General features: G+C 48.9%; 1 protein-coding gene across 1 annotated transcript; it reads left to right on the forward strand.

Moving 5' to 3' along the window:
* Window positions 1–1124: 1124 nt before the first annotated feature.
* Window positions 1125–19134, forward strand: SHE (Src homology 2 domain containing E). The gene is made up of 6 exons (XM_029580758.1): window positions 1125–1752; window positions 3087–3213; window positions 11370–11699; window positions 12018–12162; window positions 16251–16370; window positions 18189–19134. The coding sequence occupies exons 1-6, from the start codon at window positions 1357–1359 to the stop codon at window positions 18373–18375; spliced, it is 1305 nt and encodes a 434-aa protein (XP_029436618.1). The 5' UTR covers window positions 1125–1356; the 3' UTR covers window positions 18376–19134.
* Window positions 19135–27271: the final 8137 nt, after the last annotated feature.

Below are 27271 nucleotides of genomic sequence, written 5' to 3' on the forward strand. Positions count from 1 at the left end.
GCACATCAACCTTTTCATTAAACCTTGATTTTAAAGAATAACAAAATTTGGTTGTGTGGAAGAAAGCTCCAGCAGTACCCGTAACCACTAAATTGCATTTTAGGGGCAAGGCTTCATTTTTTATCCTCTCCTCCAGCTCCCCCCCAGCCTTAAACTATGGCGATGATGATCTGTGCTGTGCTGACAGAGAGCATGGATTGTAATGGTAGCTGGAAATTGTTGGCAGCGCTTACCACGCTTCCAGTCTTGTGCAGAACATGGAAGGAATATTGAGGATGATCTTTACTTGCAGTGGGGGCAAACATGAGCCATAGCACTAGAAATAACTAGGGGGGGGGCGGGGGTTGGTATTGGTGTGTACAATCCAAAGGGAAAAATTAAGAGGATGCTTTTCAGCATCAGCTGTACGCTAGTTACCAAATTGGTACCGGTTTATTTTCGCTAGAAAAATAAAGTGTGGATTATTAATAAAGGGTGTGTTTCCTTCTGGAGAAATTCATTTTGCATCATTCCATTCTCCTATGCATTGATGCATATGTAAAAATGAGGAAACCAAGATGTCACAGCTGTAGGAATTGTACCAGATTGCCAGTGCACATTGAGGTCAGGACTATGGTCATGGTGCCAGTCAGATCTGGGGGCTGCTGCAGAGGGGCAGGAGGTCCAAGTCATTGCTCATTTGTAACACTTACAGACAGAGTTCCAGAAGGAGTCCTAGTACATGACCCTTGGCTGGGGACTGTTGCAATGAATGGATTAAGTATCGTGGGAAGGGATGTAAAATAGGGGGAAAAAATTCCTGGGTTCGGTGCCCTTGCCCAGTAGATGCCACTATAAGAGCAATATTCTTTACTACACTATTTCCCTTATCGTTCAATATTATGCTAACCTATCCTTTAGTGTCTTGTGCAAGATACTTAAAAGCCCATGTACCCCCCCAAAGTGAATGTATACAGCCGCAGTGCCTCTCTGAATTTCCCGCGCTTTCCGCCCCGCTGTGTTGCCTAGGGCTTGGCTTCCGCCCCGCAGAGCTCCTGCGCCGCCTGGCGGCCTCGGCAGGGCAGTGACGGCCACGCCCTCGCGCTCCGGCGCCGCCCACGTGCAGCCTGCAGCCGCGACTCGCTGCCAGAGAGCAGGGGACAGCGCCGGGATCAGCGGATGCTGAGCGACGGAGATCGAGAGAAGGGGGTGGGCAGGCGGGGACCGCACCGGACCCAGAGTGACCAGCGGCGAGGTGCCCTAAAGAGGAGCAATGTGAGGGGCCCCTAGAGCAGGAGCCAGGGCCCCTCGGGAGGAGCTGCAGAAGTCTGGCCCGGCCCTCAGATTGCGACCCTTCATGGGTCCTGGTCCCTGACCATGGCTAAGTGGTTTAAGGAGTTCCCCCTGAGTCTGAAGGCAGCGTCGGAGCGGGCACGGTCCAGCGGCCTGGGGGCCTCGGCGGGGAAGAGTCACCCCAAAGCTTCTCGCCAGAGCTCCGGCAGGGAGGGCCGCCTGTCCCGCGAGAGTCTGCCGGGGCTGTTGCTGTCTGCACCTGGAAGCAAGGGACGCAAGAACTCACGGACTGGGGCAGGACTGCAGGAGGAACCTGGGGCCACCCAGGGCCCCCGGGGCTCCAACAGCAATACGTACATCAGCCGCCTCATCAAGGTGGATCCCAGCTTGCAGGAGAAAAGCAAGTGCCCTGGGGGGGCCTCGGCACCAGGGCCCGAGCATGAGAAGGGGAAGAGCCCTAAGCAGCAGCAACAGGACACGGTAAGAAGGGGCCCCAGGACCGCCCAAAAAAAAGTGTATCTGAGGAGGTGGGAGAGGGACCTTTGCATATACAAGTGCACCGCGGGAGGTAGAACAGGGAGAGAAGAGTTGTATAAAAGTGCTTGTGGGAATGGAGGGGAGGGGGAGAGGTCTCGGTACTGTGTAAAATTACATCTGGGAATGGAGGGGAGAGAGAGAAGGCTCCGCACTGTGTAAGAGTGCATCTGGGAATGGAGGGGAGGGAGAGAAGGCTCCGCACCGTATAGAAGTGCCTGTGGGAATGGAGGGGAGGGGGAGAGGTCTCTGTACTGTGTAAAAGTGCCTGTGGGAATGGAGGGGAGGGAGGGAGAGAAGGCTCTGCTCTGTATAGAAGTGCCTGTGGGAATGGAGGGGAGGGGGAGAGGTCTCTGTACTGTGTAAAAGTGCTTGTGGGAATGGAGGGGAGGGAGGGAGAGAAGGCTCTGCTCTGTATAGAAGTGCCTGTGGGAATGGAGGGGAGGGGGAGAGGTCTCTGTACTGTGTAAAAGTGTCTCTGGGAGGGGAGAGACCTCTCTGCCGTAGAGCTGAGCAGTTGGTGTGGATGGGCAGACCGGCCACACTGCCCTCATGTTTCTCTGTTTCTACTGTAGGGAAGTGGAAGGAGCCATAGATCTCCTATAGGTGCTGACAGTCACAAGAAGCGCTAGAGAATGTGCCCTCTAGGAAATAACTTTCCTTGTCTGCAGTTTACAAAATCATTCTGACAGCATCAGGAGATGCTTTTCTTCCAGCTCAGTCAGAGCCGGGGCTGGGATGCTGATGGCACCAGCTTCCTGGGGATTTAATAAGCCCTTCCACTGCTCCCAGTCTGGTGGCCACAGCTCCTTCCAGAGCCCGTGGCTGTAAAACGTGGGCATCAGGCATCACCCTTTAATAATGAGCACAACTCCCCTGCCCCCCACCTCCTCGCAACCCAGGGGTGTGACCCCCAGCTTCTCCCGACCCAGAGTGTGCAAGACCCAGCTGGGGGTTGGAACTGGGGATCTTCCCCTTAAGTGCCCAGCGCTGCCCCAGCATAACGGTTCTCCTCCTTTTAGCAACAGGATCTGCACTAAATCTGCTCGCGGATGCACAAAGGTTTTTGTCCCGTCTTACTCTGCGTTTGCTGGGCTCTCTTCCTTGCCTGCCATCCCTCTGATTTTCCCCGACACGACTTCCTGTACAAAAAAAAAAAGCACGTAGCCCGGCAATGTATGGAACTGCCACATACTTCCAGCTACACGCTTTGACAATTTTATGTAAATGAACAATGGGTTTTATGAGGTGGTTTGTTTTTTTTCATTTGATTACTACAGATCATTATCCTCGAGGACTATGCCGACCCCTATGATGCCAAAAGCACGAAGTGCCAGCGTGATGCAGAGCGGATTGAGGAAAATGATGGCTACATGGAGCCGTACGATGCACAGCAGATGATAACGGGTAACGGCCGGTGCTCCCGCTCTTTAAAAAATAAAAAAAATGGAGACAACTTTGCGGCCGTGGTGAGCAGAGTAGATGAGCTTCCCCAGTGCTCACCTGCAGCCAGGTTCTGTTCCACGTGGTTAGAGGGAGTCCTTATGATGTCTCGTCATCTGATGGGTCAGTCTGGAACCCCAAAACTGAGCTGATACTTTATGGTGTGGAAATTTTAAAAATCATGCTCTCTTCGCTCGACTGTCCCCGCAGCTCCTGCTGCCTCCTCCTCATGCATGGAGTGTATCTGAGGTCAGAGTTCATGACTCTGGGGGTGGGAGTTTGACCCATGTTTCTCTCTCCTAAGCTTTTCTCTTTCTCTCTCTCTCCCTTCACTACAGGAAGCAGGCGGGCGACCTTCCTGCCTCTACTGCCTTTCCCTGGCTGGAGTAAATTATCCTAATGTTTATCTGTGCATACACCCAATTTACATTTAGCACCAGGGTCTGTCATGTTTCGATAGATAACATTTTCTGGAGTCGGGTCCCCACACGCAGGCTGGCCAGCGATCAGGATGCTGTTTTCAGTGTGTGGCGTGCAGAAAATTGCCATCTCTTCGGCCTGTAAGGAAATCGGGTTTTTTTTGTTGCCTTTTTGTCTTCAGTTAACACAATTCAGGCCTAGTTTTGGGTGGGATACTGAAGTGTACACCCTAAAGACTGCCCCGAAAAGGGAGCGGCTGAGACATTTTATTGAGCGGGACACACCAAGTGACCAGCACATAAAAGAGTTAAGAGATCCTTTTGAGGGTGGGGTGAGCACCTGTGAAGCTGAGCTCTGGTGGGTGCCTGCTGCAGGGGCCGACATGTCCTCGCTCTTCTTACGGATTGGATGCTATCGCCTGCTTCCTCTTAGCCATTCACCAGCCAGGGAGCTGAGGTTGGGCCCAATTAACCTGTCAGGGGTCATCAGATCGAGCTAGCTCTAAAGAGAAACCTTGCGGGGGAGGGGGGGGTGACGTTCTGAGCGTTTCTGACCAGAAGCGTTCCGTTTGGGAAGCTTTTATTTGTCCCTTGCGAGCGAAAACGTCCTCCCCCCCCCCCCCCGCATGAACAAGGGAGATGAGCGAGATTCCTCGGCTTCGCTGTCTTTGAGACTGTGCTGCCAGAGGTAGAGGAGAGGAACTTTCCTGCTTAGTGCGTGGCTTGGTACAAGTCCTGAAGCATTAATGTTGTTCAGATTTTTATGAGAGTTTCATGGACTGTTTTCCTTGCTCTCGCTGGGCAGAGTGAAGCCCCTAGTGCTGGGTCTCCTTGGAAGTGGTTGAGAACCCGGAGTTCAAATCCCACCCCGGCTCCTCGTGACCTCGGGCAGGTCACTTCACCCTCTCTGCCTCGCGTGCAAACTGAGATTGTGAGCCCTCTGGGGACGGGAGGGAAAAAAAAAAAAAAACCCTACAGCACCCGAATGTAATCTGCTTTGAAGGCAGAATCTAAATCAAATAAATGCTCATTGTTTTCTGCCTGCTTCCTTTCCCAAACTCCTTTTGGTTTCCTTCCCTGTTCCTGCCAAAAGAAGGTGGATGCACAGAGGCACAGACATTTCTTGTAATTCGCCTTCTTGCTGCCAAGTTGTTCCGTGATGATGTGACAAGCGTTGGACTGTTGTCACTGCTGGGAGGATGAGATCAGGGTTTCGGCTTGGACCTAACGCTGAAGTGTCCCCCTTTTTTTTTTTTTTTTTTGTGGGACGGGAAGGGGTTATATATTGGAATCGGGTGAGAGGCGGGATAAGAGCCCAGGATTTCAGTTCAATGTTGTGGAACGCTTAACCCCCATCCCTTAGCTGGAAAGAGGGACGTAGAGTAGTAACCTGGGGCATCTGATTTGCTCCACCAGAACGACGCTGATGACGAGCAGGGGTAGCAAACCCAGAGCCCCTGTGCTCCTGCCCCCGAGAGCTGCTAGTCCTTCACAGATTGCCGACTGCCTTCTGTGTCCTGCTGAATGGGTCCTATCAGCTAGCTTGGGTGTAGCTTCCTCTGCACTTCCTTCTCCTCGGCCCTGTTTCCTGTCGGAGCTGGCTCTGCGTCCAGGGCCTCGTCTCCTGGCAGGAAGGGGCTGTTTACCGTCTCAAGCCTGTTTCTCTGGTGCCTCGGGTGGCAAACTCCACTTAAGACAGGTGGGGGTAGGGGGCCAGCACGTCGGCTCGCTTTAGAGTGAGGTGGCTTGAAGCAGAGATTGTGAACTCTCCATAAATTTGCTGGGGGGGGGGGAAACTTTATTATTTTTTTTATTATTATTTTTATAGAAGAAGAGTAAACGGTTGGAACAGATGACTAACGACTGCTCTGGGATATCCTGTAAGAAAGCGCTGGCTTCATGGCTAAATGTTATGGCTTGTTCCAGGACTCTGTTATCTGTACGCGTGCATCACAGCCGGCTTTTATCTTTCCACTTTAAACTAAATTCATGTTCAGAATAGGATGAAATAAGAAACTGAATTGTCCATGGAACCTGCTAACTTAGAAACATGATGGTAGACAAAGACCCATCTAGTCTGTCTATCCACACCCTCCTTAATGTGAACTTTATTTTTCTACGGCCTTCCTCTGAGTTTTAAATAACATAAAATCCCTAATGATGATTGATGATAAAATAATTGTTGAGCCCTATGGGTGTACTACTTAAAATAGTGGGCGAAAGCACAAAGAGAGAGCGGAGTAGAAAGCACACACATTTAGGTACCACGTCTACAGATTCGTAAGACCTCTCGGTCTGTTTAAAGTCACCTCTCTGATAATTTCCCGGGGCGGTCATAACCCGCCGGTCAAACATGAGAATATCTTCAAACCTATAAGCTACGATATAGGAGACCTTCGAGTCCGGCTCACAGTTTGCTGTAAGTAGATTTTGTCCCGCGATGGTCCCAGCGATGGCACTCTTCCAGTTGTGCAGAATTATTAACACATGAGAGAGTCCCTGTGGACTTCACATTTCGAAGTGTTTTCGATTTCCTCAACGCCTTGGTGTTAGTCACTGCCGTGATTTGAACTGCACACCTAAGAACATAAGAAATTGCTATGCTGGGTCAGACCAAGGGTCCATCAAGCCCAGCATCCTGTTTCCAACAGAGGCCAAAACCAGGCCACAAGAGCCTGGCAATTACCCAAACACTAAGAAGATCCCATGCTACTGATGCAATTAATAGCAGTGGCTATTCCTGAATTAAAATTGATTAATAGCCATTAATGTGGACTTCTCCTCCAAGAACTTATCCAAACCTTTTTTGAACCCAGCTACACTAACTGCACGAACCACATCCTCTGGCAACAAATTCCAGAGCTTTATTGTGCGTTGAGTGAAAAAGAACTTTCTCCGATTAGTCTTAAATGTGCTACTTGCTAACTTCATGGAATGCCCCCTAGTCCTTCTATTATTCGAAAGTGTAAATAAACGATTCACATCTACTCATTCAAGACCTCTCATGATCTTAAAGACCTCTATCATATCCCCCTTCAGCCGTCTCTTCTCCAAGCTGAACAGCCCTAACCTCTTCAGCCTTTCCTCATAGGGGAGCTGTTCCATCCCCTTTATCATTAAGTAATCAGCTGACATCCGTCCGCTCTCTTAAATCTCAAATCTTGAAAACTCTTGTCCCCCTGACGCAGCCTGACGCGAAACACGGTCGTGTCAGGGGTCTTCCAATTGTAAGCATTGGTCTACTGTGGTATTGAACACTTGTGCACAAACAGAATAAAAAAAACTATTTTCTTTGTTAAACTGTTATTGCCCAGTATAATTATTTGCCGCACATTTTGTTGCTACTTAAAATAGTTACAGTAAACTGTGTGTAGACGCATGGATACTTCCAAAGAAGGCGGCAAACGTGCCATAAGCAAGTTCGTGGTTGGCGAAGGCAGCATGTATGCCCTTGGCGGATTGGGGTTGGAGAAGGTGGGTCGCACACCATGGGTAGGTTGGGTAGGAGAGGTTGTCGCGGAGGCCATAGGTGGGGTGGGGTTGGAATCTGGCGCAGGGCTTAGCGCACAGACCAGCATACCTTCTACTTAGGTCCTGACCATGATTCTGCTGACCGTGCGGAAGCCTGTCGCTTCGGGCCCACTGCTATAGGGATCCAAAATGAAATATGAATCACTTAAGTCTAACTCTCAGAAAAGGAAATGGCCATCCTTTCCTGGAAACTTGTATACATGCTGTAAATCCCACAGCTCGGGTAGCAAGGGCAGCGCTGCTTCTAGCTGATCGCCTATTTTGTCTCCTGTAGTAGACCTAACACGACACAAGGAAAATAGCGCTATATGTAGATGCAGTTCCTCGTCAGCTCCAGGATATGGCGCAGAAAGTGACTCTGGCTTCCTGAAATACAGCACAAAGCTACCTGCACTAAAGGCTGCTATGTTCTTATGCTCCATGCGCCGCAAATAGTGTTGATGCATCGCGCTAATACCACGGAGTTGATGCACCATGCTATACTGAGGCACTGACGACACAGCGCAGAGGATCCATGAAGAGTTAATCTGTCATGATGCTGGTGCAGAAGGAACCTTCAGCACAGAGAAAGCATCTGCATTCAGAGTTGAAACACATGTGACAATGGGATCCACATCTCTTCCTCAGTGGCCCGTTAAACCTCATTCTCTTTTTTAGAAATATCTCGAAGCTGCAACCATATAGGTAGCCCTATATATTCTCCACCATTCTCTTCTGATCCCAGTTGGATATTCACAGGGGATTGAAGAGGTTCCCCGCCTCCACTACATACGATCCGACTTTACGGAAACTATGGGAAGCCGTTTTGTAACAATTATATATCGGATGTTACGTTTAAAGGCACTAGGTCAACTTGATTAGAAGATAGGATATCTTCTGGATGTGACACTATCAAGATGATAACTAGGCCTGTGACTTCTCGTCAGACACTCTCATTCTGAAAAGTCATTAGTTTCTTTCTAGTTCCCTGTTTATTCAGATATACCGTCTTCCTTGGACGTTTCTTCTTCACCATCACCAGAACCATCAGATGGATCAACCCTGCCAGAAGATTCAACGTATTCTGCTTTTCTTACTAGGATATCAGAAGTTAACTTCAGTATCATGGGTGAAAATGCAGTTGCTAAGGGCCATGACGGCATCTGTCAGTTTCTTCAGCCACCCCAAATGCACAAAACCCTCCTGGACATTCAAAGAAAGATGTGGACAACTCCTTAATCCATCTCTGCAGTATCAAAATCTGTAGATCCTAAGTACAAGATAACAGAATTGCCCAGGTCATTCAAAAGTCCAGATTCTTCCATAATTGTGGAAACCGCTCCACGAAGAGCAAAGAGGACTACAGTGCAAATGTCTACTCATGTGGGAAAAGACCCCAAATTACTGGATTTTACTGGCAAGAAAATCTTTCAATTGGCCACTCTCGTATCCTATATTGTCGCACCTAAAATGCAGATGGCGTAATCTATGTGTAACACCATTCAGAGATTGGAAGACCTAACTCGTCTTAGTTCTGATGTCCAATCTGAGGTGCAAAAAGTAATAACTGATGTCAGGGATTGCACCAAATATAGGACCAGGTCCACATACGACAGTTTTGATACTGCATCTCTAGCTTCAGCCATGGGAATCTTGAACAGATGCATGGCTTAAAGTGTCAGTCCTGGACAGAAATTTGAGCAGGCTATACCAAAGAAAAATCTCAAAGATAATGTGTCTGATCCATATCTTTCTTAATCCCCCATATTATACTAGGAGATACTATAGGACTAGGAGTCCAGGAAAGCTCGTAGCTGGTCAACCTGATTAAAAATATATCTATTGTTTTGATAGAGAACAATACATCTACAAGGGAAACGTAAAATAAACTTAGCTCCCCGCTGTGTAACTTGTGCGTCAATTTTTGCACGTCCTGTGTAAAAGTGCGCGTCCAGCGTGCGGTAACTTTTTACATTGGGCATACCTTTGCACGACACTATCGCTTGAATCTGCAACCTCCTGGGTTTGGCTCCTTTGGCGACCAGGTCCTTCAAGCCGGGCTATACGGGGCCCACCCTATGTAGGGAAGCTTTGCTACATCCCACTGTCTGGACTGATCTGGGTACATACAAGGAAAAAAAAATTATTCCTTACTTGATAATTTTCATTCCTGTAGTACCACGGATCAATCCAGACTCCCACCCTCAGAATCATGGGTTTGGGATAGTGGCTCTCCTTACCAGCATCTGTTTTCCTATCTGCTCTTTGCTGTTATTATTGTTCTTACCAGTTGGTTCACGTTGCAAGTTTTTGCCTGTTGGCATGTTTCTTCCAAAATTTTGACGCGGTTCATACGTTAAGTATTTTATACCGATTCCTTGATCCATCCAAACGTTTTTCTCTTGCTTTGATATTCTTAATACTGAAGGGACAGAGAGGACGTTCCAGCTTATAAGAGGCCAGCCTTCGCGTTTTGCTCTGACTCCACCTGCTGGAAGGGGGAAATAACCCACTGTCTGAACTGATCCGTGGTACTACAGGAATGAAAATTAGCAGGTAAGGAATAATTTTCTTTTTGGTATCTCATCAGCCCCCAGAGTATTCATGAAATGTCTGGCAGTAATAGCGCATTTACAATGAGGGAACGTGCTGGTCTTTCCATTTCTGAATGACTGGATAATATTGATGCAGCTCTCATAGTGCATACCATGCATCAGTTGGGTTTTGTGGTAAACTTCGATAAGTTTGTGTCTAGCATTTGATATTCATTCCATAAGTTTGTGTCCAGTCATTTGTGTCCAGCAGCCAGAGTTCGAGATGTTTCACAATATGAAAAACGGAAGAGCGTACCTTCCGCTGCAGACGAGAGTCAGTCTGAAGAACATAATTTGCGACCAGACCATAGATGATTGCCAAGAGTCGTCTTCAACTGCTGCGTTTCTTGACATCCATGGTGCATTTTATCCCTCTGGCATGCCTACTCATACGTCCAGTTCAATGGCACTTATGCAACTCCTGTCCGGGAGAGTTCCATTGCTCCACAATCTAATCCACTCACTGACATGGTAGTTGAGCGACAGGAACCTTCATGCTGAACTATTTAGAATTTTTTTTGTTTGAACTTGTGTTTGAGTTGTTTGAATTTGTCTCTTGAATGATGTATTTATATAATGTAGATTTGAGTTTGTATTTTATATATATGAAACCACTTTGACTTCCTATGGGACCAACAAGGTGGGATATTAAGTGTTACATGTCCCCCACACTTCTGTGGGGACATGCTCACTGCAGCCCTGGTGTGCAGTGTTTGCCAATTCAAATAGAGAGGTGGTTCTCTCAGGATCCAATTATGAATGGGGTTTGTTTTTTTTCCAAGTTTAAAGGTAAAACCATAAGACTTGCCATTCTGGGTCAGACCAAAGGTCCATCAAGCCCAATATTCTGTTTCCAGCAGTGGCCAAGCCAGGTCAGCAGGATCACAAGGGGTAGATAAATCCCAAGCTGCTTATCCCAGAAATAAGCAGTGGATTTCTGCAACTCTCCCTTAATAATGGTTAATGGACTTTTCCTCCAGGAACTTGTCCAAACCTTTTTTTAAACGGAACTACAGAAACAGCTTTCACCACATCCTCTGGCAATGAATTCCAGAGCTTAATTATGCATTGAGAAAAGAAAAAAAAGATTATATATATACATACATACATACACACACACATACACATAATGCCTAATGGTGTCAGTTTTTAAAGTTTGTATCACTGAAGGGAGCTGGGTTTTTTTTGGTGGGCCTGAGACAATGAATGAATTGGGGGGAGGGCAGCAGAAAAGCTAGCACAGGCCCTGATACAAGTGGCCGTGGTGATGATGACAGAGAAAACTGTTCTCTGCCTCCATCTGCTGGTAGGAGGGGGAAACAACCCACTTGTCTAGTCTGGTGTAGCAGGACTCAAAGGAAATTAACAGGTCAGAAAACTTCTCCTGTAAGGTCCTAGGCATGTGAGTGTATGAAATAAGTTATGTATATTTGTACTATAACTGTCAGGTAGGGGAAGGGACTTTTTTTTGTGTCCCAGGAAGGATCGTAGGTGGAGCTCCTCTACCTCTTCCCTTCTGCTGCCACCCCTCCTAACACACTCGCACACTTTTCTTTAACCTGGTTAGTTTACGTTCGTTTGCTTTTGGTTTTCCTAGAAATTCGAAGGCGAGGCTCCAAGGATCCTCTGGTGAAAGCCATCATCCTGCTGGAGCTGGGCAGCCCCTGTGAGCCCAAGTCGGATGTGCCTCCCGCGAAGAGAGCAGGCTCCAAAGAGCTGCCGGGAAAAGGCCCACAGCTCTATGACACGCCCTACGAGCCCCCAAAAGTGGGAGAAGACCCCAGGCTGGAGGAGCCGCCAAACTGCGCGCCCGAGAGGAAGGGGCGCGCTGCAGACGGCAGAATGCCGGAGAACGACCAGCGGCCGGCGGGGGAGTATGAACAGCCGTGGGAGTGGAAGAAGGAGCACATTGTGAAAGCCTTGTCAGGTGAGGAGACACCCAGGGAGCAGAGGGTGGAGAAAAGCAAAGTGGGACAGAGAGAGAGCGCGCCGAGTCTCCCCAGGGCAGGTAAGTAGGCTGTGAAATGTCAGAGGCGCTGTCAGGACAGGTGAGCCCAGAGGCTCCACAGGGCAGGTAAGGATGACAGAGACGCGGGGGGTGCCTTGGGGGGACAGTTTGAGCCTTTGGGCTTTTAAGTTGAGCTGGTAAGGAGAGGCTTATGGAGAAAATTTGAGGGAGGAGTGGAATGAATAAGAAACTGCTAGCTAACTGGAAAGGCAGAAATAAAACACTGATTTCTTGCAGTTCAGTTTGAGGGATCCACCAAGGAAGAGACAGGGAGACAGCACCAGCGGCAGAAGAGCTGGACACAGAAAATCTTGAAGCAAGCAGTGTCTGAGCACAATGACAGTGAGAAGGTGGAGCCCAGCATACCCCTGGAAAAACAGCCGTAAGTACTACTAATACTATTACTACCACGCAACATTTTTATTGTGCTACATGGAACAAAGTCAGCTTGGCTTTACCCAGGGCAAGTCTTGCCTCACAAATCTGCTTCACTTTTTTGAAGGAGTTAATAAACATGTGGATAAAGGTGAACCGGTAGATGTAGTATACTTGGATTTTCAGAAGGCGTTTGACAAAGTTCCTCATGAGAGGCTTCTAGGAAAAGTAAAAAGTCATGAGATAGGTGGCGATGTCATTTCTTGGATTGCAAACTGGCTAAAAGACAGGAAACAGAGAGTAGGGTTAAATGGACAATATTCTCAGTGGAAGGGAGTGGACAGTGGAGTGCCTCAGGGATCTGTATTGGGAACCTTACTGTTCAATATATTTATAAATGATCTGGAAAGAAATACGACGAGTGAGATAATCAAATTTGCAGATGACACAAAATTGTTCAGAGTAGTTAAATCACAAGCAGATTGTGATAAATTGCAGGAAGACCTTGTGAGACTGGAAAATTGGGCATCCAAATGGCAGATGAAATTTAATGTGGATAAGTGCAAGGTGATGCATATAGGGAAAAATAACCCATGCTATAATTACACGATGTTGGGTTCCATATTAGGTGCTACAACCCAAGAAAGAGATCTAGGTGTCATAGTGGATAACACATTGAAATCGTCGGTTCAGTGTGCTGCGGCAGTCAAAAAAGCAAACAGAATGTTGGGAATTATTAGAAAAGGAATGATGAATAAAACGGAAAATGTCATAATGCCTCTGTATCGCTCCATGGTGAGACCGCACCTTGAATACTGTGTACAATTCTGGTCGCCGCATCTCAAAAAAGATATAATTGCGATGGAGAAGGTACAGAGAAGGGCTACCAAATGATAAGGGGAATGGAACAACTCCCCTATGAGGAAAGACTAAAGAGGTTAGGACTTTTCAGCTTGGAGAAGAGACGACTGAGGGGGGATATGATAGAGGTGTTTAAAATCATGAGAGGTCTAGAACGGGTAGATGTGAATCGGTTATTTACTCTTTCGGATAATAGACTAGGGGACACTCCATGAAGTTAGCATGGGGCACATTTAAAACTAATCGGAGAAAGTTCTTTTTTACTCAACGCACAATTAAACTCTGGAATTTGTTGCCAGAGGATGTGGTTAGTGCAGTTAGTATAGCTGTGTTTAAAAAAGGATTGGATAAGTTCTTGGAGGAGAAGTCCATTACCTGCTATTAAGTTCACTTAGAGAATAGCCACTGCCATTAGCAATGGTTACATGGAATAGACTTAGTTTTTGGGTACTTGCCAGGTTCTTATGGCCTGGATTGGCCACTGTTGGAAACAGGATGCTGGGCTTGATGGACCCTTGGTCTGACCCAGTATGGCATTTTCTTATGTTCTTATGTTACACAATCTCCTCCCTGCTACCAGCTAGCATTGCCATGCAGACCCTGTCCTGTCTTACTCCTGCCCTGTCCTGATGGCGAAAGGACCAAGTCTGACACCCCCGAGATACAGAAGAGAGGGGATGAATGGATAAAGGGGTGAGTGGGTATGGGGAGGTGTGTTAGGGCTGAGGTACAGGAGGGGAGAGTGGATATGAAGATGAATTACAGGGCTGAGCCAGCTTTTAAAACGATTGGAGATGTTACACAACACAAAAATAAAATAACCTCACCCTGGACACAGTGCAGGATTTTCCTGGGTGTTGGATGTGCTCAAGGACTTTCATGACCCACAGACGTGGCACCTATGATCGGGCTGTGTCACAGCCTTGAGAGGAAAGGTGAGGAATTTGGGGCTACGGTTCCGGTTCATATCCAGATCAGTCCAGACTCCTGGGTTTTGCCTCCCTGCCAGCAGATGGAAACAGAGAGAGTTTCACTGACACTGCCATATAACCCAGTGTGCCACATGTAGTCCCTCAGTATTTCTCTGTCTCCAGCAGATGGTAGAGGTGCAAACCTGCAGTCTGACAAAAAAAAAGAAAAGGAGCATTTAGTGTTAATGGAAAGTCCGAGATTGGACTGAGGCTCCCTGAGGTGTTAGGTACCTTTGTGGCCCATCCCTCAGGTGGAGCCGGACGACTGGGGGTGTTGGTAACCCCTGTCTGTAGCCTGCTGTCCCTGGAGGCCCTGATAGCCAGGGGTCTGGCTCCCTCATTGCCTCAGAGGTCTCCTCCCTCGAGCCGTCTTCCCCGGACAGGGAAATATTTCTGGTTGTTTTTTTGTTTAAGTTTAAAAAAAAAAAATGTATGTGAAGCCAGGACCTTCAGTTGCGGTGGCTCGGTGGTGGTAGCAGGGAGTGATTTGGAAGCCCGCCTTTTTTTTTCTTTTTACCACTGGGAGGGTCCCGGGGTCTGGAAGAGGTTTCCTGTGCGCTGTCTGGAGCCCCGCGGCCACGCGGCTTGACTTGCTGACCGCGTGTGCGGCCTGTTCTTTTTTTTGATTGGCGCGCGCCAGTTTCAAATCTTTCCCCTCAGCGCTGCAGCTTGTGCCTCCTGGGGAATGGCGGTGTGTGTAAGGGCGTGTGTGGCCTCTGGTCTTCGAGGCTTAGTTCACACTCCCTCTGTGCCAGCCGCGCAGCTGGTGAAAGGGGAGGGATCCTAGGTCATTGGGGGGCTGCGGCTGATAACGACAGGGTGACTCTGCGAATGGTTGTCCCCCTTTTACCGAAGGTGGTTTCCTCTCTTCATTTGAATCGGAGAGTGCAACTTCTGGATTTTCCAGCGAGGTCTAGGGGAAGTCTCCGCAGGAGAGGGAGCTTCCTCTTTTGGATGTGCTCAGGACTCTTGTGTTACCTTAAGGTCGCTAACAGTTTCTGGCAGTCGGATCACCTCTTTTTTTTTTTTTTTTTTGTTCCGGGGTGTGAAGAAGGGAAGATAAAGCCTCAAAAGCTACAATCTCTCGTTTGTTGAAAGAAACCATTTCCTACGTTTGTTTTGTAAAGGTGGGGAGGTTCTGGCAGACCTGCGAGTGCGTTCTGGAAGGCTGCGGGCGGCCTCCTGGGCCGAGGGTCAGGAGATTTGTAGGGCAGCGGCGTGGGTCAGCGCTTCATGTTTTCACCAAGCGTCACTGATTGGACGTTTGGGGGCAGGAAGATGCAACTTTTGGCGCGAGGGTTCTGCGCGCAGGTCTTTCGGGGTCCCGTCCAGTTTATGGGTGCTTTGGTACGTCCCTCTTGTCTGGACTGATTATGGATTTGAACAGGAAAGGAAAAATTGGTTCTTACTTGCTAATTTTCATTCCTGTAATACCACAGATCAGTCCAGAGATCCGACTCTGTTTTTTTTTGCTTCGGAAAGACTCCATGCCCTGGAATTAATTGCAGAACGTTTACAAACTGTGAATAAGTTGATGAGCTTTGAGTTATGTGGTTATCAGTGTGTGTGGTTTGGGGTTTTTGTTTGGTTTTTTTTTTCCTGGAAGTTTGGGAGGCTTCAGGTCGAGGGGTCCCAACCCTGAGTTTTCTGTTCGCCCAAAAAAAGGGGGATGATCTCTGCTCTTTAGCTTGGGTACAGGTCAGTACTGAGGGGACTGCAGGTGGCGCACTCGGTTATGTAGCAGAGCCTCAAAGCTTTTAGTTGTCTGCCTCCAGCTGCTGGTGGGGATGCAAAACCCACTTGTCACAATGGACTGATCTGTCATTTACAGGAACAAAAATCAGCAGGGAAGAACCCATTTTCCTTCCAGGGCTCAGATACAGGAGAGGGTGATAGATGTGGGGATACAGTTCAAGGCTAAGTCAGGCAGACAGGAGTTGAATTAAATTGACAGAAGCCTGTGTTCATTATGTAGTCTAGTGGTGGCCAATTCTGGTCCTCAAGAGCCACAAACAAGTCTGCTTTTCACTACAGTTATAATGAATATGCATGAGCCAGATTTGCATGCCCCAGTGTGTACACATCTGTCTCGTACACATTCATCCTGCATACCCTGAAGACCAGTCCTGTTTGTGTCACTTGAATGACCGGCGTTGGCCACAGTGTCTGTAACTGCTGTTCGGCGCTCATAGGCTCTGTGATTCCTCCAGCTGGAATTGCCACTTTGCCGATAATGGGAATCTCCTCCTCCTCCTCTTTGCAGTTGGTATCATGGCGCCATTTCCCGAGCGGAGGCCGAGAGCCGTCTCCAGTCGTGTAAGGAGGCGAGTTACCTTGTACGGAACAGCGAGTCGGGAAACAGCAAGTACTCCATAGCTCTGAAGTAAGTCGAGTACCAATGAGATGTTAAAAAATGCAGCGTTCACAGCCCCCCTGTTCCTTGTGGTTGGATCCGGGCCTGTGATCCCTGCTTCATGACCTCTGGCCTAGGACACTCAGGGCAGGTTAGGAAGTTATACAAAAAGGGAGAAAAACGCCGAGCTCCTTGTGAGTGGATGCTCATGGTGCCAGAGCCCTGCCTTGGTTCCACTCAAGTTGAAGGTCCAAAGGAACAAAGGAAACTGATGGGTCGAAAGGAAAGCAAAGAACCACAGTTCTGTGACTAATTGCCTCAGTTTAGCTGCCTCTCCTCAAGTAGCAATGATCTCATCTCACGCTCTGGCTCCCCTGGGGGTGAGTGCATGGCTCTCTGTACGTGTGTCGCTGTCTGGCTGGGACACGCTCTGGCTCCCCTGGGGGTGAGTGCATGGCTCTCTGTACGTGTGTCGCTGTCTGGCTGGGACACGCTCTGGCTCCCCTGGGGGTGAGTGCATGGCTCTCTGTACGTGTGTCGCTGTCTGGCTGGGACGCGCTCTGGCTCCCCTGGGGGTGAGTGCATGGCTCTCTGTACGTGTGTCGCTGTCTGGCTGGGACACGCTCTGGCTCCCCTGGGGGTGAGTGCATGGCTCTCTGTACGTGTGTCGCTGTCTGGCTGGGACGCGCTCTGGCTCCCCTGGGGGTGAGTGCATGGCTCTCTGTACGTGTGTCGCTGTCTGGCTGGGACGCGCTCTGGCTCCCCTGGGGGTGAGTGCATGGCTCTCTGTACGTGTGTCGCTGTCTGGCTGGGACGCGCTCTGGCTCCCCTGGGGGTGAGTGCATGGCTCTCTGTACGTGTGTCGCTGTCTGGCTGGGACACGCTCTGGCTCCCCTGGGGGTGAGTGCATGGCTCTCTGTATGTGTCTGGCTGGGACACGCTCTGGCTCCCCTGGGGGTGAGTGCATGGCTCTCTGTACGTGTGTCGCTGTCTGGCTGGGACAGCGCTCTGGCTCCCCTGGGGGTGAGTGCACGGCTCTCTGTATGTGTCTGGCTGGGACACGCTCTGGCTCCCCTGGGGGTGAGTGCATGGCTCTCTGTACGTGTGTCGCTGTCTGGCTGGGACACGCTCTGGCTCCCCTGGGGGTGAGTGCATGGCTCTCTGTATGTGTCTGGCTGGGACACGCTCTGGCTCCCCTGGGGGGTGAGTGCATGGCTCTCTGTACGTGTGTCGCTGTCTGGCTGGGACACGCTCTGGCTCCCCTGGGGGTGAGTGCATGGCTCTCTGTATGTGTCTGGCTGGGACACGCTCTGGCTCCCCTGGGGGTGAGTGCATGGCTCTCTGTACGTGTGTCGCTGTCTGGCTGGGACACGCTCTGGCTCCCCTGGGGGTGAGTGCATGGCTCTCTGTATGTGTCTGGCTGGGACACGCTCTGGCTCCCCTGGGGGTGAGTGCATGGCTCTCTGTACGTGTGTCGCTGTCTGGCTGGGAAACGCTCTGGCTCCCCTGGGGGTGAGTGCATGGCTCTCTGTACGTGTGTCGCTGTCTGGCTGGGACACGCTCTGGCTCCCCTGGGGGTGAGTGCATGGCTCTCTCTGTACGTGTGTCGCTGTCTGGCTGGGACACGCTCTGGCTCCCCTGGGGGTGAGTGCATGGCTCTCTCTGTACGTGTGTTGCTGTTTGGCTGAAACTCTATGCAGATCTGTTACACTGCGTTTAGCTTTATAACATTGATGTATAGAAGTGTGCAATGTGTAAAACACTGCCAGCAGGCCCTTTCCTGCAGTGTCGGGATTCTCTGGCTTCTCTTGTTCACAGTGACTCTTTTTTTTTTTTTTTCTTTCCCAGAACAAGTCAAGGATGTGTCCACATTATTGTGGCCCAGACCAAAGACAACAAGTTCACTCTGAACCAGCCAAGTGCCGTGTTCTGCAGCATTCCTGAGGTGGTGCATTACTACTCCAGTGAGAAGCTGCCCTTCAAAGGGGCCGAACACATGACTTTACTCTTTCCCTTGCACAACAAGCTGCAGTAGTGCGTTTTGACAGGGCCTCTGGCTTGTACTGAACAGAATACCAGCACCTGGTGGAGGGAGGGGACGCAGCAGTGTATCTGAAAAACATTTTTTTTTTTAAATAGGAAGCTTAATCCTCCTGGATTGGTCATGGTCCTAATGTGTTTGTGTCCCCAGTGGAGTTGGATGGTAGGGCATTAACGTTGCATGATGTGCAGGTGTTGGGTCTCTGCCAGAAAGTGAAGAACTCGGTCCCTAGTTTCGATCTGAACTTCCTGGTCTCTTCGGCTGTCGGCTGCTTCCATATCTGATAAATCTGCTGACGTAGTCGATAGCCCCTGCTCTTAATCAATGCTTGAGGCTGCAGCCAGGGACTGAGTGACACAATACAGGTGTAAGTAACGTCGGAGAAAGAGCTTTACAATCAAAATGTTGTCCTCGCAAAGCCTCTCCTCAAAAGCATCAAGGTATATTGGTTTAGGGTAGTAAGTGCCGCACCAGCAGGTTACTCCATGCACCCTTTTTATTCATTCCCATCCTCTGGCCTTTAGGGATCCACACTGTTTATATCCCATGCCCTTTTGAATTCTTTCACTGTTTCGTCTTCACCACCTCCTCCGGAAGGGCATTCCAGGCATGAAGGTGTAGTCCTTCAATTGGATCCTTTGCAAGCTGTGGGTTATGCACCTCTACCAGCAGATGGAGACAGAGCAAACTGACATCACTATATATATATATATATATATATATATATATATCTATAAAAGGAAATTATCAAGTAAGCAGTAACTTCTCATTTCTTAGCGTCCAGTCAGATGAATCCAGAACAAGTGGAATGTACCCAAGCTACTCCCTAACAAGGCTGGAGGCTGCCCGCGGTCCAGTCAAAACCACACGTGCAAAGGCTGCGTCCTCCCCGGCCTGCACAACCAGATGATAAAACCTGGAAAAGGTGTGTAAGGAGCACACTGCCTGAGCTCTAATGGAATGAGCCCTAACCTGATTAGGTAACTGCTTGCCAGAATCAACGTGTGCTGCCGTGACTACCTCCTTAATCCAGCGAGCTATCCGTAGCCCGCGAGGCTGGTTCTCCCTCTCTAGTACCGCCATGAAGGACAAACAGGCAATCTGTTTTTCGTAAGGGCTCGGTAACCTCCAGATACCGGATGTTCCCTGTACGTACCAGGATCAGTCCAGACGGTGGGTTATGTCCCCCGTCCAGCAGATGGAGTCAGACAAGGCTTCGGAGGGTGCTGCCATATAAACCAGTGCACCCTCCATGAGTCCTCAGTATCTTTCTGACTCCAGCAGATAGGAGTAGGGGAACCTGGAGCTTCCCCTGCATGAAGACTAGTTCCTTCAATTGTTTCTCTCTGTGTTTTTCTGTTAAGGTTGGATCAAGTTAGTTTATTCAAAAAAAGTAAAAGGTTGAACAAATTGCTACAAGAATCACCTTCACGGTCAGTAACCACAAGGACAGGGTATGCATCGGTCTAAACATAGGAATCGCTAAGAAATCAAAGACCAAATTTAGACTCCCTAAAGGGTACTGGAGACTGCAAAGGAGGACTAAGCTGTTTCACTCCTCCTTTCAGGAAACGAGCCACATCGGGATGAGCTGACAAGGAGCCACCATTCACCAGGCCCCTGAAACTGGCGAGAGCTTGTACCTTTAAGGAATTAAGGACCAAACCTGTAAAAATTCCAGAATGAGCTCCTCACACCAGGCCTCAAACACTCACCAAACTCACACATAGGTCAAGGAACTTTCTAGCTCTAAGCAAGGTGGAAATCACTGCCCCAGAGTATTCATGTTTCAGCAGTTGAGCCCTCTCAAGGGCCATAGCGTAAGACAAAAATAGTCTGGTCCTGGTGAAGAACTGGACCCTGAATTAGCTTCCTGTGTGCTGGAAGTTGAAGGGGTGAGTCCCCCAGGAGCTGCTACAAATCCGCGTTCCGCGGCTTCCTGGGCCAATCTGGAGCAACCAAGAACACCATCCCTCTGTGGTGCTCGATTCTTTGGATCAATCTGCCCAACACGGGCCATGGAGGAAAGGCATACAACAACTTGTCTTATTTATTTATTTAGAACCTTTTATATACCGGTATTAGTGGGGACATCATACCGGTTTACATTTGAACAAAAGGAAAGTGAACCGGGAGGGGGATAACAAGGAGCAGCGTGGAAAGAAAGATTAACGTAACAGGAACAAGCATAAGTTAACAGTATAATTAGTTCCTTAATATAAGGAAGTTGCTATCACCATGAGGCGGTGTAGAGATGGGGTGGATGGGGAATCTATTCTGGATAGGCTTGTTTGAATAGTAGCGGTTTTAGTTTCTTTTTAAATTTGAATAAACATGGTTCGAGGCGCATGTGTACAGGGAGGGAATTCCAGAGAGAGGGGCCTGCAATAGAGAGGCCACTCTTGCACCAGGGCATCAATCCCCAACAACTTCAGATCTTTTCTGCGACTGAAGAATCGTGGAACTTTTGCATTGCGAGAAGTTGTCAGGTGTAGGAATGGGGTACCCCAGAGATCCAGAATCAGCTGAAATGCCTCATCTGACAAAGCCCATTCTCCTAGGTCCAAACTCTCTCTACTGAGAAAGTCTGCTCTTACATTGTTTGTCTTTTCCTGTGTTGTGTGAGGCTGAGATCATCCAGAGATGCACTTTTGTCCATTCCATAAGCTGATCTATTTCCTGGCTCTTGGTTCCTCTCTGCTGTTGCATTGTCCGACATTATCCAGACCGACCGACCCTTCAGCCGTCGCTGAACTGCAAACATGCCAACCGGACCGGATTGATGTTCCAGCGAGACTTCTGTATTCCAGTGCCGTCACTCCTTACAGTGAGCTCCCCAACCTAGGAGGCTCATATATGTTGTCAATGCTATCCAGTCCGGTGGCATTGAGGAAACTCCCTTCTGTAGATGATCCACCTGCAGCCAGCACTGCAGTTGGTAGGAGACTTCCATAAGCAGGTGGAGCTGATTCGAATAGTCCTGAGAATGCGTGTTCCACAAAGACAACAGGAAATGCTGAAGAGGACACACATGCGCCCTTGCCCATGGGACCACTGACCCTGGGGTCACCACCATTAAGCCAAGCACGTGTGCAGGTAAGACAATACAGTCGAGCGCAGAGTGTTCAATAACAGACAGAGCTATGTCATCAGCTTCTGAATGCACGTTTCCAACAGGAAAACCTTGCCTTGCCTCGTGTCAAACCAAACTCCGAGGCATTTCAACGACTGAGCAGGCTGAAGACTGTTCTTGGCCAGGTTCACCACCCAGCCGAGCTCCTGCAACAGGGAGATCACCTTGCAGGTCACTCTGCAGCTCTTTTCCAGTGACTTGGCTCGAATTAGCCAATTGTCCAAATATGGATGTATGAGGATCCCAACTTTTCTCAATGCTGCTGCCACTACTACCATTCTCTTGGAAAAGGTCCATGGGGTGGTGGGCAGACCACAGGGAAAGGCCCGAAACTGATAATGGCATCCCAGAACTGCGAACTGCAGAAAGGGTTGATGCTCCAGTTGGATGGGAATGTGAAGGTACGCCTCGGACAGATCCAAGGAGGTCAGAAATTCCCCAACTGCACGGCTATTATTACCAAGCGCAAACTTTCCATGCAAAAATGAGACACCCACAGATGACTGACACCTCTGAGATCTAGGATGGGACAAAAAGAATCCAACTTCTTGGGCACAATGAAATAAATGGAATATCGACCCATATTTTCTTGAAGTGGGCACTGGTACCACAGCCCTCAGTGAGAAGCCTTGCCAATGTAGTTTCTACTGCCTACTTCTTCAGTGGTGAGTGGCAGGGAGACACCATGAAAACGTCCCGAGGAACACTGCAAAACTCCAGCATATATCCTTCTCATATCACTTCCAGGACCCATTGATCCAATTTTTATCTTGACCCACCTCTGATAGGGAGACTCCTCTCTATCTCCTGTTGCTGGGGGTGGATCGGGAGGGTCCATTACCCAAACCCGTGTCCCTTCTTGGCTGTCGATGAAAGGACTGAGACTTACCAAAAGATCGAGTTCTCTGAAGGGTCGTTCCTCTAGAGGGATGAAAACGCCTGGATCTTCTAGTATGCCCCCTCATGTTAAGAGCATGGTCTATCCCAAATAATAGCCAGCCTTTAAAGGGCAATTTGGTAAAGTTAGCCTTGGAAGTCGCATCTGCCAACCAATTTCTCAGCCATAACTGACGTCTGGCTGCTACTATGGAAGCCACCTCTCTGGCTGAAGAGCAGATCAAATCACAGCCCGTATCCACCAAAAAAAAACAGCAGCTGGCTCCATAATTCCCTGGAGTTCACCCCAGAATCATCGACCTCCTGGGAGAGAAGCAAGCAAGATCGAGCCACCAGGGAACAACAAGAAGCAAGCTGCAAGGTCATTGCCACAGCATCAGATGCTTACTTAAGGATAGAAGGACTGAGACTATCATGAGCATCCTTCAAGGCCACTCCTCCTTCCATGGGAATAGTGATCTGCTTGGAGACTGCACACACAAGTTCATCCACCTTGGGAAAATGTAAATGCTCTCTTGCCACTGGATGTACATGTCTTCCAAAATCCGACCCGCTTTGAAACTAGATCAGTTCTTGAATGGCTTCTATAATGGGGGGAAAACAAGAGGCTTTATGCAAGGAAACTAAAATGGGATTTTTCTTTGGCTCAGTCACAGTGTCTGTCCCAGGAACCCCGAGCATTTTCAAGGTCTGTGAAATCAGAGTTGGCCTAGTTCTATATGGTTCTAATCCTGGAGGAATTTCACCATCCTCAAGGGAGTAGGATCGGTGTCGTCATCCGTGCCATCAGGAGCTCCATGGGGAAGTCCCACTGCCACTCGAAGTACTCCACTTAACAGTAGGTCCCGGCAAGGTTCCATCCTGGGAGCATGAGTGAAGATTGTGCCTGGAGACAGGATTGCAAACTGTGAAAAAAAATTCTACCCACGAAAAGGTAGACGCATCCAATCCAGGAGGTACGTGGGGCGTACATACTGAGCTACCATCCCTTGCTGAGGAACCGGTTAGGGGAGTTCCAAAATCAGGTGTCCCACCTGAGCCGTCTGTACTCGGGCCTGTATCCGGCTGGGAAGAACCAGGCTTAGCGAAATCAGGAGGAGGCAATTCTCCCTGAACCTCCAAACAGCGCTGTCACAAGTTAGCGAGCACTCCTGGCTGAGATGCCTGAATATGACAGGCAGCGCAAAGAGAAAGGCGCTTAGGTTTAGGCGCCATTATGCCTGACAGTGCACTTTAGCAGCAGCCGGAGGCATTTGTCTAGCTTTTTTTTTTTTGTACATCCAAAAATACTAGGTGTCCAAAAATTTGGGCATCCAACACTTAGGTGTTCCAAAACTTAAGTGCCATAAGCTTAAGCGCACAAGGAAACTCTGGCGCACGGGCAAGCGTATGGCCACTTAAAGCGCCACTTAACTTAGACACATGGTATACAAGGCCCAACTAAGCGTCCAAGACTGGATGCACAACCCAAACTGACAATCCTGTAGAGGGCAGCTTAAGAAAAGTATGCGAAAAGCCTTTGTGGCCTACGTTCCGGCACGTAGCGAAAAGCCTCAGAGCAGGGCCTAGCCTAAAAAGGCCGTTCAACCCACCAGGTTGCCCATGTCCCTCGACTTCCCACGGAGCGGAATGAACGTTGGAACGGTGCACCGAGCACGGAGATTGGGAAAAGGAGAGAGCCATATGCTACAAAAAAGCCTCCTTTTAAGTCTCTATTTTTTTTTTTAAACTTACCTGGCTGAGTACAGAGGTAGTCTCCGGCTATGGGGGGAGAGGGCATATGCTGCCGCCGCCGTGCTCAGCCATTTAAGCAGCTAAGTCCTCGCTGGCTGAAAAACCAGCAACCGGACCAAGGTACTCATCTGAGGGACCACGAAAATCACCTCAGGAATTCTCAACCTTGGGAGGGGCCATTTAGTATCACCGCAGGAGAGCAGGTTGAATTTATTTCCTTAATTCTCCTTTTCTTTAAAATGAAACAATCCCCATTAGGGAGATGCACATCCACCATCTGCTGGAGATGGAGAATACTGGCAGGCTGATGTCACTGCAACATCAGTTTACTCCATCTGCAGGTAGAGGTGCATAACCCACTTGTTTTGGATTCATCTGACTGGACACTTAAGAAACATGAGTTTTGCGTGCCTACCATCCATTCATGTGAGATTCGTTTACCGCCAAAACGAATGAAGTAATGAATCCACATCCCTATTAATTACTAGTGTACCGTGTGCAGATCAAATATTTAATCCTACTCACTTCACTGCCTTTGAGCGAAGTAACCACAAGATGGTGCTGGTGATTGCCATTTCTCACTGTACCAGATTTAACCTAATTTAATTAAATTTGTCTTCCAGGCTTTCGGAAGGTTGCTTAGGGTAAAAATGTGCATTTCAGAGCTTGGTGCAGTTTATCCCGCACCCCTCTAGCCACGAGTTAGCTTTGTGCTGCTTCCCCGATGTGGAGAGGAGCTTTGCATGTTGAGAAGCTTCCGCACAGGAATGCTCTCCTCACAGATAACAAGTAACGGCTCTAGTTTTTTACTCCCCCCCCCCCCCCCTCCCTCCCTTTTTGCTGCCCATGGTTGATCTCCCCTTCCTTGATGGCATCTAGGGGCAGCTCTGTGCTCACTGGTTTGGTGGCTGGGTCCTTCGTAGGCGCAGCAGCCACCCTCCTTTCCTGCCAGGTCTGATGTCCAGTAGCTTGGACCTGGGCAGGAGCAATACCATGGTCCAAGCTACTGGCCTAGCCCCCCTTCTTCCCTGACAGGCTTAATGCAGTAAGTGTAGTCACTCTGGCCCCTGAAAGGGATGTGTGAAAGACAAGTATACAGATGCTTCAACTCACAAATCACTAGCAGTCTGTTTATGCCGTAAAAAAAAGGAGCCTGTTCGTTCTGAATATTTCCGTGTAGGATTTTGAATTGGAGGGGGAAGAGTAGAGTAATGTCTGATGATTTAATAATCCTCTGTAGCATGTGACGGAGGTGGAATTAAATCTGGGCCCCTAGTCTCTCAGCTTTAGGCTGTAGATGCGGTCTTTGTTCACTAATGTGTGTCCTCCCAAGTCTTTTAGGAGGTGGCGGGTCAGTCACAGAGAGAGAAAGCAAGGACGGAAGAGAGCCAGAAGCCGTGAAACATAGCATGAATGAGTGCACCAGTCACCTCCCCACTATGCAAAGCTTGGGTCTTGTTGTTTCAGAGCCCCAAACATGTAAAGTAGACGTTGCTAATTGAAATCAGGGAGCATACGATTAACACGAAATGAGGACCCGCTGTAGCAGTAGAAAGCAACCGTTTGGTAAAGGCCGGTGCTGCATGGCCGGTTTGACTAGCATTCTTCACTTGGCGAAACGCAGCTATAAGCATAATTTAGGAAGAGATCTGTTGTGCTAGCTGTGCACTAGTTCTGGGAACTTTACCTTGCAAACATACTTTCTCTGTTCTCTGTCTGTGTTTAATTGCCTTTTGGGGTTTTCACCTAAAACTGTTTTGGTGTCAGAAAGGAAGCTGGTGACTCAGTGCTGTAGCAGAGGTAATGAGATGGCCACGGCTGGGAGGAGACCCATTTGCAGTGGTGCTGGTGTGCTGCTCTGGCCTTCATGATACTTAAGGCTACGAGTCCTTCAGGGGCTTGCTAGCTCTGGCGAGAAACCAGATTGCCAACCTGTGCCGCCTCTTGCTTTCTGTAACCTGTCTTCTCCTATCCCACAACGATGCCTGCTCGTGACTGGGAAAGCTCTCGAGGGCTGCTCCGGAGAGGAGAGAGCAGCTGTGATGTATTTTTTTATGTTGGACTAACACGTAATTGCACTACTTTAGCAGGGTAACCGGGAAGGGGAGCAGCAGCAGCTGCTGCTGCTGTGAATTGATCAGATTTCTTTGCGAGCTCCTCCCCCCTTCGGAGACCATCCTCTGAGGCCATCTGTGTCCGGTGTGCTCCCGATGGTAATACGCGTCTCCAAAAGGGGAAAAGCAGTTGCACAGTTCTCAGCCTGTGGTTTTCCTGTGCCCCGACAGGCGCCTTGGGAATAAATGCCCCCCCCCCCCCCCCGTGTCTATTACACAACACTTTGAGTGAAGAACCAGTTTCCTGTAGGCCTCTGGCAGAGTGACTGATGGTGTGAGCGCTGGCCATGACCCCCCCCCCCCCCCTTCCCAACACAAATCAAAGAGCGAATTAGAAAACCGTTTTGTGTCTTATTTTAATATTGCAAATTAGTTCATAGCCGGGGCTTTGGGCAATTTTGTACTGTAAGCAAGCGCCTCAACTCTGTGTAACAGATTTAAAGAAACATGGGGGAGAACTAGGCCCAGCCATCTCCGTGCCCCTGAAGAAATGAGTAGCATTGAGCCCATAGTGCCTTCTGCGATGTGGCATCTTCCATGCCAGCGGGCCACATCAAATATGATTGTGTATGACACAAGCACAATGCAGAATCTTGGGATAAGTCAGATATATATTTTCCCAGTTTGCCTGTGTAAATGAGTCCTTTATTTTAATAAATCTTTCTGCTCGTGGAGCACTATCCCACCTCTCTAACATGTGATGTGTATTGGCTGCCTATGAGATATCGCTGTAAGGGGAGACTATAATTTTACATGACAAATGTATCTTAAAATGTTTTATAGGCTGAAGGATGCAGGAAAGTAATTGTCATAACAAATGCTGTTAATAAAAACATAAAAAAAAAAAAACTGTGCTAGCTATTGCACTAATATTCTTCCTCTCCCCTCTGGCACACGAGGGCCAGACCTCCAGGTTCCACCTGGAATAGTCCTGCCATGCCAGGATCACTGCAGAAGGGGTGAACTAGCAAATTACTACCGCAGTGCTCTAGAACTTGCATGTTTGTAACTT

This window comes from Rhinatrema bivittatum, chromosome 16 (assembly GCF_901001135.1).
Source record: "Rhinatrema bivittatum chromosome 16, aRhiBiv1.1, whole genome shotgun sequence".
Taxonomy (NCBI): domain Eukaryota; kingdom Metazoa; phylum Chordata; class Amphibia; order Gymnophiona; family Rhinatrematidae; genus Rhinatrema; species Rhinatrema bivittatum.

What these genes read in the sequence shown, in the direction of transcription:
- SHE (XM_029580758.1), top strand. Translation starts at nt 1,357, where the DNA reads ATGGCTAAGTGGTTTAAGGAGTTCCCCCTGAGTCTGAAGGCAGCGTCG. An exon ending in CATTGTGAAAGCCTTGTCAG is followed by an intron (nt 11,700 to 12,017) that starts GTGAGGAGACAC and finishes GATTTCTTGCAG; the next exon opens with TTCAGTTTGAGGGATCCACC. An exon ending in ATACCCCTGGAAAAACAGCC is followed by an intron (nt 12,163 to 16,250) that starts GTAAGTACTACT and finishes TCCTCTTTGCAG; the next exon opens with TTGGTATCATGGCGCCATTT.